At 30.0% G+C, this 14,795-nt stretch overlaps 2 protein-coding genes across 2 annotated transcripts; one reads left to right on the forward strand and one right to left on the reverse strand.

Moving 5' to 3' along the window:
- Positions 1-226: 226 nt before the first annotated feature.
- On the forward strand, positions 227-6,462 carry LOC114400724 (potassium transporter 5). The gene is made up of 9 exons (XM_028363331.1): positions 227-478; positions 556-778; positions 3,179-3,427; positions 3,675-3,716; positions 3,843-4,103; positions 4,182-4,234; positions 4,496-4,610; positions 4,727-4,981; positions 5,157-6,462. Exons 1-9 carry the CDS (start codon positions 302-304, stop codon positions 6,170-6,172), a joined length of 2,391 nt encoding a protein of 796 aa, XP_028219132.1. The 5' UTR covers positions 227-301; the 3' UTR covers positions 6,173-6,462.
- A 2,579-nt stretch (positions 6,463-9,041) lies between these two features.
- Positions 9,042-12,919, reverse strand: LOC114398228. The gene is made up of 5 exons (XM_028360404.1): positions 12,838-12,919; positions 9,879-10,435; positions 9,645-9,795; positions 9,513-9,572; positions 9,042-9,405 (listed from the first exon to the last, which is right to left on the reverse strand). Exons 1-4 carry the CDS (start codon positions 12,896-12,898, stop codon positions 9,553-9,555), a joined length of 789 nt encoding a protein of 262 aa, XP_028216205.1. The 5' UTR covers positions 12,899-12,919; the 3' UTR covers positions 9,042-9,405; positions 9,513-9,552.
- Positions 12,920-14,795: the final 1,876 nt, after the last annotated feature.

The following is a 14,795-nucleotide window of genomic DNA, read 5'->3' on the forward strand; positions in this document are numbered from 1 at the left end:
AAAAGACACATTCTACATTAGTGACGCGGCAAAATCAATAATTGAATCAATAAATCCTATATATATATATATACTTTCGATAGGTAAACCAAAAAGTTAAAAAGTCAACGTGAGACCGCGCGAGGTTTAAAGATAAAATAGTACAATTATTGATGATAAAATAATAGGTAGAAATGAATGAGGGTAGCAAGATCTGACTTGTGTGCCTATAAAAGCCAGTGCAAAACACAACTTGAACATCTCCAGCCAAAAGAAGAGAAGTGAGAGTATATATATATATAAAAGTGCTAGCTGAAGGAAGATGTCTGGAGAAGCAGATCGAACGAGCATTGAGGAAGAGATGGACACAGGAAAGGAGACTGCAGAGAAGAACCTGAAGCTCAAAGACCGAAAGGTATCATGGGCAAAGCTACGCCGCGTAGATTCTCTCAATTTAGAAGCTGGAAGAGTTTCTACGGTTGCTCACAACCCCTACCAGGTACTCCATACACGTTAACTAACCCTTGTATATATTCGATCATGCCCATATAATTGGCATCTTAATTACTATGACAGATGGGTTGGAGGACGACGCTGATCTTAGCATTTCAAAGCATAGGGGTGGTATACGGTGATATTGGTACATCACCACTTTATGTGTATGCAAGCACCTTCACTAAAAAAATTAACAACAATGATGACATTCTTGGCGTCTTGTCTCTCATCATCTATACCATTGTGCTCATACCTTTGCTTAAATATGTCTTCATCGTATTGTGGGCCAACGACAACGGCAACGGTACGTTCTAAAAATTAACCAACCTTCCTTCTTCTACCTTTGGTTTGCTAGACGGCCTTTATATTTTCTCGATTAATCTTTTCTAAAGTATAGTTTTGTTTTTACTCATAGATATGTTTCCAAATTTATAATAATACATTAATACTATTAACTATTCCTTTTTCAACTACTACCTTATTCCCTTTTAAATGCCGTTTCACATTGAGCTATTTTTTTTAGTCATTATGCATTGATACCATCCATTTATTAATTTTGTTTATAATTTTTTTTACTTTTTGTTTGGTGTTTTTTTAATTATATTTTTTATGTACAAAATTCAAACACCACTTTAGTAATTTACTAAGAAATTCAAGTCCAATTTCATATTTTTTTATACTGATCCAATTTCATATTATGGTAGAGTAATTAAAGATACGATTAATATTTTCATTAAAATTGTTATGTTATTTCATATTAATTATATCCTCTGTTTATTTTATTGATTAATTTTCTGATATGTATTTTTTTTATTTCTTTATATTTTAAGAGTATTATTGATAAAATAATAATTAATATTTTTTTAAAATTTTAAAACAATAAATAAAAATTCTAATTAAATAATTGACGCTTATATGAAAATATTATCTTTACCTCATTTTTGAATACTTTCAAAGTTTCAAATTTCAATACCCATCATAAAAATTATAATTACTCTGCCGTCTCAAAACATGTATCACATTTGAGAAAAAAATCATTTCAAAATAAAATATCATATATAAATTTTCAAAATAATATGAATTATTTTTTTTCTGTAATAGGTCTAATAAATTTCACTTTAGCTTTTGAATATAATAATAATACTAAAGTTACTTTTATAAAATTGTTATTCTGTTTCATATATTTATTAGTTTTTTTGGTACGTGTAAAGTAACCTTGAGTGACACTTGAAAGAATGAATACTTAAAAAATCATGCAATACTTACCCGTAGCTTAGAATATTAGTTAAAAAACTAAAAAATGAAGATTTTGATTAGGAATTGTAAGTTGTATTGTAAATTACTTATTTTACGCTCATTTATGATTTTCATTATAAATATTTTCTTCTGATACCAAAAATTAAAATTAGTTTTAATATAATTAAAAATATTAACTGCGTTTATTAATTATAAATAAAAAATGAAAGAAAGTAAAGCTTTGTAAAAATGAAAGAAAGTAAAGCTTTGTAAAAATGAAAGAAAGTAAAGCTTTGTAGCCATATAACAAATCAGATTGATTTGCTTTGGAATTGGTGTCAAATTTGTCCTTTTGGTAAACCTGGATCCGTTCTTGATTTTATCAAAAGCATTAACTTATTGTCGTTTATATAGGTTGTTATTTGTTTTTCTGTCTTCTTTTATTTGATGTTTTGCAAATATCTCATTTTAATTATCATTATACAATATTAATAAAATATTAAAAAAATTACCATCTTATAAATTATTTATTGTATGTAGTGAGAAAATAAAATAAAAAACAAGTATAGACAAAAAATCTAATTAATGTAAAAGATAAAGAATATCAGGGTGTATTTGCTACATACTACACTATGTGTTTAATGAATAGCATAAATAAAATAATATATAATTTATTAAAACATTTTTTGAATATTAATTATTTTAATATAATTTATATTATTATATATTATGGGAATTCAAAATATGACATGATAATTTGATACAAGGTTTTTTTGATTAATAAATAATTAAGTTTTTGTCATATTCTCATCTATTTAATTTGTTTTGTCTCACAATTTCTTTTTAAATCAAATGTGGAACACACATATTTAAATTGTCTAGAATAATAATTTTTGGCAAATCAAACTGTTAGGAAATTGTATAATAATTTTTATGAAATACTAGTATAAAATATTACTCTCTTCGATCTTTATTACAAGAATTAATTAACTAATTATCCTAAATAAAAAAATTAGTCAATTTAATTGAGATGATTAAATTTTTCATAAACTAATATTTGTTTTTCAAAATTACTCCTGTAAACAAAATTTACAAACACATACACTCTTTATGCCGCGCTATTCTCTTTATCATATATATTTCTTAAGAATTTAATGAATTATGTTTTTCTCAATTGTGATTTCATTGACTTTAATTAACAATATTTTAAAAAAAAATAATTAATGCATAAAATAATTTAAATTAAACCTTATAAAAATCCAGAGTCACACTTTTTACTTAAATCTTATAATAAGGATCGAAAACTTTAATACTGTGTATCACAGAGAAGTGTGAAAATGAATGAATATGTGAGGAGTGTAAAGAGATGAAAAAGAGTGAAAGGTAAAAATATTTGGTTGGAGTGAAAGAGAATTTACAAAATAATAATAATAATAATAGCACCACTAATAAGTTTTTGTGTATATAGGTGGAGCGTTTGCACTCTATTCGCTAATCTGTAGGCATATAAAGATGAGTTTGATTCCAAATCAAGAACCAGAGGACAGGGAGCTTTCTAACTACAAACTTGAAACACCGTCTACTGAGTTTAAACGAGCCCAGAAACTAAAGCAGAAGCTTGAGGGCAGTCATGTTGCGCGGGTTGTGCTTATTCTTCTAGCTATAGTGGGAACTTCCATGGTCATAGGAGACGGGATTCTTACACCGTCAATCTCAGGTTTCAAAATTAATTATGTGTATTTGTCCCATTTTCTATTTATATTCGCTTCATAAATTTCACATCAATTTAAATAATTTCTTTCACCAGCTAAAGAAACATTGGTAACGATTTCACACTAGAACAAATTTAATCTGCGCGTGTGAAAAAATAAACGATTAAAGGAATGACGTAAAACAAAAATTATTTGTAAAATTAAATATTCTCCATTGGCTTCACACTATTATATTGTTTAATGTGTGTGCAGTCCTTTCTGCGGTAAGTGGGATCAGTACATCTTTAGGTCAAGGTACGTAAATAAAATGTCTTTATTTCTTTCCCTTTTAATAGTAAGAGCAATAAAATTTGTTATAAGTTGACATATGTCATTTTTAATGTGTGCGCGCTTCTTTCTTTTTCTTTTTCTTTTCTCCAGATGCTGTTGTGGGGATCACTATAGCAATCTTGGCAGTCCTATTTTATGTGCAACGATTTGGTACAGATAAAGTGGGGTTCGCATTCGCTCCAATAATTTTGGTGTGGTTTTTATTCATTGGTGGAATTGGCCTTTACAATTTATTTAAATATGACATTGGCGTATTACGTGCTTTTAATCCAAAATATATATATGATTACTTCAAACGGAACGGCAAGGAAGGATGGATATCACTTGGTGGAGTCTTTTTGTGCATAACAGGTGACTAGCATCTATTCTAAATTTTCTTAATTAAATTGTATCAACCTTTAATTCTAACTAAGATACATATAATCTTAGGATCCGAGGCCATGTTTGCTGACTTGGGTCACTTTAATGTACGATCCATTCAAGTAAGTAATAAATATATCCTTGTAAAACGCAAACATATACTTTCAGTTTTGGGAATATATATGCTGAAAAAAATTTAATGTTACATTGTACACATAATTAATTTTATTTACATTATTGTTATACATTCATTATATATTTATATTTGCTGCACACAATTGGTTCTTCTGCGACCTCATCATTTCGTTCCCTGTAGACATTGTGGTCAATTCCTGCATTGTTTAGTTGCTCTTAAATTGATCATACATTATAATGTGTTGCAGATTAGCTTTTCTTGCATCACATTTCCTGCAATAGTGGCTGCATATATTGGGCAAGCAGCATTTCTACGGAAGTTCCCTGAGAAAGTGGCCAATACTTTCTATGATAGTATACCGGGTAAGTTGTTTAATTTTAAAGAGCAAGATGATCATTAACGAGTGGAAGTTCGTTTGATTAGTAAAGCTCAATTAATCAATTGATTTTTCCCCCTATATTAATTGTGAATAATGCAGATCCCTTATATTGGCCAACATTTGTTGTTGCTGTTGCTGCTGCCATTATAGCTAGCCAGGCAATGATTTCGGGAGCATTCTCTATTATATCTCAGGCCCTAAGTCTAGGTTGTTTCCCAAGAGTTAGGGTAGTGCACACTTCCATTAAACATCAGGGTCAGGTGTATATTCCTGAGGTCAACTACATGTTCATGATTGCATGTATTGTGGTCTGTGCTGCCTTCAAGACCACAGAAAAGATTAGCCATGCATATGGTAATAAATCCTTAATGTCTATCTTTCTATATATTTATTACCAGTTTGAGGAATTTAAAGAATCTACTACAGTACTACATGAGAGGCTAAAAAATTAGTAGTAGGAGTACTAGTGCTAATTAACTCAAACTAACAAAGCATGACAAGTGGTGTATGTTTGATTGGATGTGTGCAGGGATTGCAGTTATTGGTGATATGATGATCACAACAACACTAGTTTCGCTAATAATGCTTGTTTTGTGGAAAAAGAGTCTGTGGCGAGTGGGTCTGTTCTTTTTGGGATTCGGTTTCGTTGAGATTGTTTATTTCTCTTCTCAACTAACCAAGTTTACAGGAGGAGGGTATCTTCCAATAGTATCAGCTATGTTCTTGACGGCAGTGATGGGAATCTGGCATTATGTGCACAAAGAAAGATACATGTTTGAATTGAAAAACAAGGTTTCGAGTGCGTATTTGAATGAACTGGCCAACAACCCAGACGTAAGGAGAGTGCCCGGAATAGGACTTCTGTACTCAGAGCTAGTACAAGGCATTCCTCCCATATTCCAACACTTAATAGACAACATACCATCTATCCATTCAATTATTGTGTTTGTCTCCATCAAGGCAATTCCTGTTAGTAGAGTTGCATCAGAGGAGCGCTTTTTGTTTCGGCAGGTGGAGCCGAGAGATTACAGAGTTTTTCGTTGTGTTGTGAGGCATGGTTACAATGACGTGCTTGAGGATCCTGCAGAGTTTGAGTCACACTTGATACAAAATCTCAAGGCATTCGTTCAACATGAGAACTATATGCTCGAGGTTGATGGAACTGAACACGCATCAGCTGAGACTGAGATGATAGCAGCAGTAGGTAAGGGTTCTTCCAACAGAATAATCCCAGATCAAGCTGCAGCCTCATCCGACTCCATTCGATCATTGGGGGCCAGTGCGACCAAGTCATCCTCTTTCATTTCCCCACCCATCCAGGGAGCTGAAGACGAAATCAAATTCATAGACAAAGCATTGGAGAAGGGCGTCGTCTATATGCTAGCAGAAGCAGAGGTAGTTGCTCACCCATCTTCCTCCATCTTGAATAAGATTGTTGTCAACTATGTTTATAGCTTCTTCAGAAAGAACTTTAGACAAGGCCAGAATTCCATGGCAATCCAACGCAACAGACTTCTCAAGGTTGGAATGACTTATGAAATATGACCTCGATTTCCAGTAGTTTCACTGTCCATACATAAAAATAAAGAAATATGTACTTTGCTTGAATTTTGTATCTTTTCCACCAAATCATGCAAGTTATAAGTTATGTTCAAGAAAAAGCCTTCGCTCCAATAAGCCTTCAAAACTTTCCAAAATATAAGCAATCCCAATGCCCAACATCATCGGAGTCGGAGCTAGACACTTTCACAGAAAGTGCCAACTTTGAATCATTTATGTGTATTGATACTTTTTTTATTTTTTAAACTAAACAAAGCTCATTTCATTGCATTAAATATGGTATCATGGATACAAGTTGGCAAAATAATAAAAAACTTGGGTGCTAGCTAGCATATAATTTTGACGTCTTAGCTAAATGAGTTACAAAATTAGCTAGCCTGTATTTGCATGTTCTAAGAATGGCATCAACCATTGTTTTGCTTTCCATCTCAATAATAACCTTTCGAAGTCCAAGCAATTGAATGAAAAGGTAGAATATTATATCTTCGAAACAGGGCGCCTTAGCAAAGAAAAAAAAATCCCGTCATCTCGAATACAAATTCCCACTCCATACTCCAAAAACAGCAGCAACATCTATATTGCACTTGAAATACGTATTGATACTTTTCTTTTATTTTTATCTTTTTTTTTTATCACATCAAATATGATTTTTTTTTCTTTTTTGTCGTAGGTATAGATTAGCACATGAGGTGTCCAAAAAATATTTGCCTAAACTAATCAATGAATCACAACATCTTGGGTAATTTTGTGTGTACCCAAAATTCAGTCAAATCTCATGATCTCAAATATTAATTTATCTTTAAAAAACTATTAATTGATTTATTGAATAGTAATTAAATAAGAGAAAGATTATGATAAGTGATCTAGATTTCAGGCCAACTTGTTTAAACTAAAAAAATTAATTATAAAAATCATTTTTTAAAAGTGTTTTTTTAAAAGCACATAAGAGTTTTTTTTAAAAAAAAACTAGGAAACTATTTTTCTTAAAAAATATTTATTTTATTAAATAAACTACTTTTGATTTAAACTACTTACTTTTAAAACTAGTTATTTTATTTAATTAACCACATTTAAAAAAAAAAAAAAAAGCTTATTGTACTTTTTTAAGGATACTTTTTTTCTTTTTTATTCATTACAAATATGATATTCCTTGCATAAAACTTTTTATTTTTAGTTCTTTAAATTATGTCACTTTTTATTATAGTCATCAATAATATTATTATGATGACGTGACATTTTTGATGATGTTATCTTTTATTGATGTAACAATTAATGATATCATCATTTTATAATGTAGCATGATCATAATGATATCACTATTAATCACGCTTAATATTTTTAAAATTGAATTGATGATTGAATTGGAAAAGATACTGATTAAGATTTAATGATTTAATTGTAATTGAAATGTGGTTGAATCAATTTTATTTTTTAATATTATATAATATTTTAAGTAATAAACTAATACAGAGTTGTAAAAAATTAGAATCCAAAAAATTATAAATTAATATAAATAACTAAATAATATGTTTTGATCATAAGAAAAATTAATAATATTTAAAAAAATAATTGATATTTATGTGGAATATTTTTAGTATTTATTTTTATTTATTTTAAAAATATTTTAAACTAAAAAAACAAAAAAAATTGAAACGAATCGGTTCAACACCGGTTATTTATACTGGTTCAACACCAATTTAAGACCAGTTTTCATCAGTCTTGAAATGCCCAATTTTTTGGAGTTTTTACACCAATCATCAAACTGATTTTAAAAACATTGGTCACACCAACACTCAATGAAATCTAGCAATGATATTGACTAAGACTAAAAAAAACAAATTTTACAAAATGAAATCTTGCAATAATATGGACTAAAACTAAAAAAAAACTTTAAAGGACTATAACTAAAAATTTTCTATTTTACAGGACTAAATTGATATTTAAGCTATTTTTAAATATATCTAGTTTTCCTATTTTATTTAATTTTTAAAATACTTTTATGTTAATTAAATTAAGTTTATATAACATTTTTTCTATAAATATACTCTTTTATTAGATGAGATGATTATTTTTTTGAATTTTTTTTTTCACTAGATAACTTCTGGTTCAATTACCTAAAAAAACTTCTGATTCAAAAGAAGTTTTTAATTTTAAAAAATAAAATTAACAAACTTTTACTTGATTTTATAAGCTTTTATTTTTTAACTTTATCTCAGTGGAAAAAAATCTGGGTCAAACATATTTTTAATTGGAGATGAATTCAGAATATCCCGGTTGAATCACAAGAGACTCAACTCGAGACTTGCTCATCACATGAATTAGCTCATCACTATTTTTTATTTGTGTAACTAAGCTCTACAAGTTGGAGAACAAGTCAAAGTTCATAATTTGACCTTACCTAGAACAACATCATCCACTAGTGATTATTTTGCTTGAGTCAAGTGGGACCAAAGACATTTGCATACTTTGACTCCAACTTGAGATTAAATGTTAGTTGCTAATGTTAAAGCAAATGCATATTTAAAATTTGAACTTGACACCAGAAGTTAAATTAGAACAATCTAAATTCAAAAAGTTCATATGTTTATGGCACATAGACAAATGCATATTTAAAATTCGAAATTAATACCATTAGTTAAATTAGAATAATTTAATATCAAATAATTCATATATTCGTGGTACATACTAATTTGTGATTAAATAATAATATAAATTACACCATGGATTCTAACTAAATTTTTTTAAAGTTTATATAAATTTATTTTTACTAATTCTTATATAATTTTTAAAAAATGAAAATAATGTAACATCTTTAACTAAAATGTACAAATAAAATAGAAATTGTATTTTACGAACTAATCTTCCGAATATTATTCATTCACATCCATATTACAAGGAGAGTAGATAACAAATTAGCAGATAAAAGAGTGGATTTCAAAAGTAGGATGAGAAGTGTTCACAATGTCAAACTTTGCCGTGCATATCAGTTATGTTTTTTATGATTAAGACATTAAGTATAACATGAGTTGCTCTGCATCCGCAGAAACAACCATGAAAAAAAAAACAAGAGAAGCGCCGGTAACAAAACAGAGAGATACTGCTGATCTGAGCCACTCATTTCTCGGTGCAAGATCACAGATAAACTCTATTAAAAAAAAATTAGCTCCATTTCACGCTTCCTCTTAATCGTTTGTATATCCTTGGCTTCTTGATTGGATCTGGGGCAAAATAAATGGTTAGTTTGCAAATTTATTATCTTTGCAAGACTTACAATAACATGTACCAAAGACACAACACAAGTCAAGGAGTGTTTTCTGAAGGTTACCTGACAGGCAAAGAAAGAGCAGTTGAAAATTGAGGTGGATTTAAATCTCTAAAACAATATCTGCAACAAGAAAAAAGATTTGGTTAATGTGTGGCAAGTTAAGAAGGGTCAGTATGATATGAAGTTACATACATTCAGAATCAGTCTTGACCCATTTACAGCCATCATCATTTTCAGCTTCATCCTCCTTTGGCATCTTCCTGTCCTCGAGGCGCTTCTTGAGGGACAATGCCCGAGAAGAATGTTGGGAGTTTATTTTCTTGTGAAGAATTATCCTTAAAAGCTGTATACAATATTACATTACATTACATTAATGTCTCAATTAGTTAGGCAGACGCACATATACACATCAAATGGACCGCGTACCTTCTCCATTCTTGATTCTTGGAGCTGAAGGGTGTCTTTAAGGCTCGGTGCTGGAGCAAATCCACTTCTACAAACAAACATCTTCTTCAGCAAAAATGAAATTGATTTCTTCCCAATTGCTTTCTTGCTGTTATTTGCACAAATCTCTTTGAATTTACCAAGTATGACACTAAGTGTCTTTTCAATATCTTCTTCTTCTTCTTTTTCTCTTTCTTCTTCATCTTTATCTTTGTCTTCTGAATCACTGCAAAGTACATTACTGATTCTCCTATCAACCTCCAAGCTTGATGGACAATTGAGAAATCTGTCCAGAGGAAGCTCAGCAATTTCCTTTTCCACATTGGGTTTTTGTCTCAACAGTTTAGTTAACTCTTTTTGTAGTTTCCCGATTTCTTCAGGAGTGAAGTCTGCTATTTCCTCTGACGAGGATGGATCCTCTCTGAGAATGTGCTTCTCTGTCTTTTCTTTTACTTCATTGCTATTTCCAAATGTACCAATGGCTAGTAAACCATCAGGCCAATCGCTGAATTCTTCACGAGGCTCTTGCTTTGCATCATCTGCGCAATTCCAAATGACAACATTTTTCAATTCTCACAAGAAGGGACGCTATCCTAGTCCTAGAGTTGAACAAATTCAGGGGAAAAAAAAACACCCTTTGCCCAGGGGATCACGAATCAATCACTACATTATGTTTTGGAGGCACACCCGAATTATAAATTATAACTTGCAGCAAGCTAATTTGTCTGGAAAAAGGGAGCTGCTTTATCAAATCAGCATTTCTTAATATATATGAAAATTAATTCCTAGGGGATATAAATAATTAGGATGATCATACAATGCATGAAGATTAACATAAAACAAAAATAAAGACATTTAAATACGATAAGACATTATTTAGCCAGTGTTTCCATAGTAAAAAATAAAATTAAAAATATTAATTATAAAGAAAATAGATAGTATTTTAAATAGTTAAAAACTATTAAAAATTCTTGATTGAAATAGAAAATATTAAATGCAAAAGTAAGAGTATTTTCATATTTTAAGAATTATAAGGTTCTAGATATTTTCTTTAGTTAGGAAACATCAATCTCTTAAATTAATTTTAATATTTTGGTAGATTAATCCTCCTCTAGGTCAAGTGATATCCTGAGTTAAAAAAAATCTTCCTCAGATAGTTAAAAATAATAAATTATTTTGAATTAAAAGATATTTAAACCTAAAAGCATGAATTAACAGAATCCATGGGATAAATTCAATGTTATTCCTAAAAGTTTTTTTAAGGATTAAAGTTTAGTGAGACAATGTTCGGACCCTAAACTAAATACTTCTTCTTAACATTGGAAGAGATCAACTCTTTCTATTAGATATAGTCTCTATTAGTTCTCAAAATCCAATCTTGTTCTATACTTTGAATATTTAATACTAATATAATATTGAGTGGATCTAGATTAATGAGTTAAATGTGAATAATTATAAATTTTTTATACTTGTTTTTTTTTTATCTTTATGGATTTTTTTCCTAATATAATATTTGATTTGTATTTACTCGATTTGAGTTTATGTAAGATTATATGGATGATAATTCTTCTTTTTTACTCTTTCTTCTTCTTCATTTGTCCTTCTACAAAGATTATATATACATAGATTTTTTTTGAGAGAAATATATATATAGATATTTGTTAACGTACTTTCACTTATTTTTTAGTTAAAATAAGTTAGCTAATATATTTTAAGATAATCAATCTTTAGTTATAACTTATTTTAATTTTAACAAATGCTTGTAGGTTTTTGTTGGCATATTCCTACTTATTATTTAGTTAGAGTACGTTAATAAATCATCTTTGTATGTGTAGGAGGGTATAAGAAAAATAGAAAAAAAAAATGTGAGATAAGATACTTGATTGTATAAAGAAATGAAATTATAAAAATATTATATAAAAATTATTAAATGAAAATAATAACTGATTATATTATATAACTTAATTATGATTATAGTATTTTTTTTTTTGAAGAGGTTATGATAAACTCCTACACTATAGGAAAGTTAATTAGTACATTAATCTAAGAAGAAAAAGTCAAATGATAAGGAAAAATATCATATATGTGGCAACTTAGATCCTAAACATTCCACTGAAATATAACACCTTTTTTTATAATTAGAATAGGATAATTTTTATTGTACTCTTTAATTTGAAAAATTCTTCTAAAGATATGTTTATAAACAAAATAAAAAAAATCAAACTAATTATATGTTACATTATATATGATGTTAATTATTTTATGTTCAAAATTATAGTATTGGAGTTATATGTAATCTAGCTATGGATCGTTATGATTTAGGATGTGCGATGAAAAGATAAAAATTGTTAGGAGGAAAAAGATATACACATATAGAGTGCATTTACAAATAATTAAGATCTCCTTGCTGGATTCGTGCCTTTCTTAATAGATCTGATCGCACGTTCATGCAAGCAAAGATGATTTAGTTTCGTCATATCCAACACCGAAGCACAAAAAAGGTCAAAAGCTAACATCTTACAAAAACAAGCCAAAACATGTGTGAACTAAAATTCTGAAATATATAATTAACCTTTCTTCTTGAGGTACTTTGAAAATTAATTAATACACAAATCATTCCCAAGTATGCATCTAAAAGTCTAAACTTTTACAACGATATGACTTTATTCTCTGGCAATTGACATGTAAAAGAATCCACCCCACTCCCCTTTTTATAACATAAGAATCTACTTATGACGTAAGTAAAATAAGCAACACAAGAAAACATATATATGTTAGTCTCTCTATGTTTCTATATATTTCTTTCATCGTTTCCTTCAAATTAAAGACAGAAGCTCGTGTGTGTTTCAGGCAACGAATATTCTTACATCCGTATTACTAGAAAAATCATGCATTAACTCAGGGAGAAACAAAAGAAAAATAAATGAAGTGGAAAACTTACGAGTAGTTGTATATGTGTTTGGTTTTCTGTTATCTTGTTTTCCACCAATTTTGTTTTGCATCCAGCTGAGGAACTGTAAATGACAAGAGCATAAAAAATTATGGTGGTGTGAATAACGTGAACTAATGTAAGATAACAGTGTGTTTCTTCGATCTCTCTTTGGGAGAGAGGAGACTTGCCTTCATTATGAGAGCAGGGAAGAATGAATGAATAAATGGGCTTAGAGACGCCTAGTGTGGAACTATCAGCAAGTTAGGGGAAAAAATATATATAAGGCGTGAGGAGAAAAGGTGGTTGGAAGAGCCAGATGAGGGAAGTGTAAAAAAAGGAGGTACTTTTTAACGAAGTGAAATTCTCTGTGGTCAGATCTTGGAAACCAATGACTATGAGGACTGAGCTTTGAGACTAGAAAACTGAGATGGGAATTTGATGAATTTCATGGCCAAATTGACCGTAGCCTGATATGATCTATGATATCGCTTTTGGATCACGGACTAATTTACCGGCTCTCTCTCCCTTTCCAATCTCTGTCTCTGTATCTCACCACTCTTTCCCCTTTTAGAGTAGAGTAGTATTTCTTTAGATATATATATATATATATATAGCTATCCATCATCTAATATACTTTTCTAATAATTTTTTTTGTTAGTTGAAATTTATGGACAAATAAACTCACATACTTTTATAATTTTAAACAATAATTTATACCCTTGCCCCCACACATATCTACTTGTATATAGATTGATTATAGTATAACATAAAAGACATTCTCCTCCTACATTCTTGTTACTTCGTAATTCATTCGACCTTTCATCCTTTATCAATAACACGTGGGTGAGAATATTGTTACGGGGTATGATTCTAAGCAGGAGTATTGTGTCATCTATTTGACCATTAGATCACAAAAAGTTCGATCTTGATAAGATTGGAGTGCTAAATGGGGAACTAATCTCTATACAATCGTAATACTATATATCAGAGAGTCTTGGCGGGAAATTCATTAAAGAGAGTATATAAATGTTTTAGCAAGCTTTTTTTTTTTTCTAACTTGAAGGTTTATATTCAATTTTAAATGAAAATTAAACAAGCAGATTAGGATGTCAATTGAAAAGGAATGGCTACGGAACCATGTCAAATTGCAAAACGATCGAACACACAAAAACTTAAAGCTATAAATATGCATGGTTTTTCTATTATATATAAACTTAAGTCCCACACGACTAGAACTTTACTCAAATTCGTACAACGAAGCAGTTGCGCGCGTAGTCTAGTTTTTGTCGGTTTGGTTGCATATCAGAAATGTACTACTGGCAGTCTAGCGCGCACCCATGGCATTAATATGGTTAGATTTGTGGAGAAGCCGCCGGGTAATCCTAATAGTATGATAGTATTAATTTGCTAACGTGGATATGCAAAAGGCATGTGGTCTTGGAACTTGGATGGTGAGTACTGAGTAGAGTATACTTTGAAGAGGGATGTCAGATAATTTATTTAGTATTGTGATTTGTAATAATTAGAAAAATGGAAAGACTACTAACTAGTGTATTGATGAATTAAATAATTTATGGCAGACAAATTATCTTATCTAATAGATGTAAAAAGAGGTATGGGCAGAGGCAAGAAAAAACAAGTCAGAAAATAAGGATGAAAAGTGAGGGTCAATGGTGATTAGCATGCATATATAAGTACGAGTATGTGCGACATTTGAAACAAACCCACACTCGCATGGGAATGTCGCTCACTTACCGGACCGATTCCTGGATTTCACCTGCTCCAATTATAAACTAGTGCTTTTTAGTACATGGACTCCATAACCACAATTGCGAGAGCTTGGCTGTAATGTACAAAATTCAGGATTCCAAACATATATATGACCAACCACAAATGTGAAACTAGTTCTATCTATATCCTTGATGGCTTCACGCCCAATTTGACTTTTTGCCTTCCCTTTTAGGCTT

This window comes from Glycine soja, chromosome 19, assembly GCF_004193775.1.
Source record: "Glycine soja cultivar W05 chromosome 19, ASM419377v2, whole genome shotgun sequence".
Taxonomy (NCBI): Eukaryota; Viridiplantae; Streptophyta; class Magnoliopsida; order Fabales; family Fabaceae; genus Glycine; species Glycine soja.

Excerpts from the sequence above, each read along its gene's own strand:
- LOC114400724 (XM_028363331.1), top strand. The coding sequence starts at position 302 with ATGTCTGGAGAAGCAGATCGAACGAGCATTGAGGAAGAGATGGACACA. Across the intron at positions 3,717-3,842 it reads CAGTACATCTTTAGGTCAAG|ATGCTGTTGTGGGGATCACT; the intron begins GTACGTAAATAA and ends TCTTTTCTCCAG. Across the intron at positions 4,611-4,726 it reads TTTCTATGATAGTATACCGG|ATCCCTTATATTGGCCAACA; the intron begins GTAAGTTGTTTA and ends TGAATAATGCAG.
- LOC114398228 (XM_028360404.1), bottom strand. The coding sequence starts at position 12,898 with ATGCAAAACAAAATTGGTGGAAAACAAGATAACAGAAAACCAAACACA. Across the intron at positions 9,796-9,878 it reads AAGAATCAAGAATGGAGAAG|CTTTTAAGGATAATTCTTCA; the intron begins GTACGCGGTCCA and ends TATTGTATACAG. Across the intron at positions 9,573-9,644 it reads GGTCAAGACTGATTCTGAAT|ATATTGTTTTAGAGATTTAA; the intron begins GTATGTAACTTC and ends TTCTTGTTGCAG.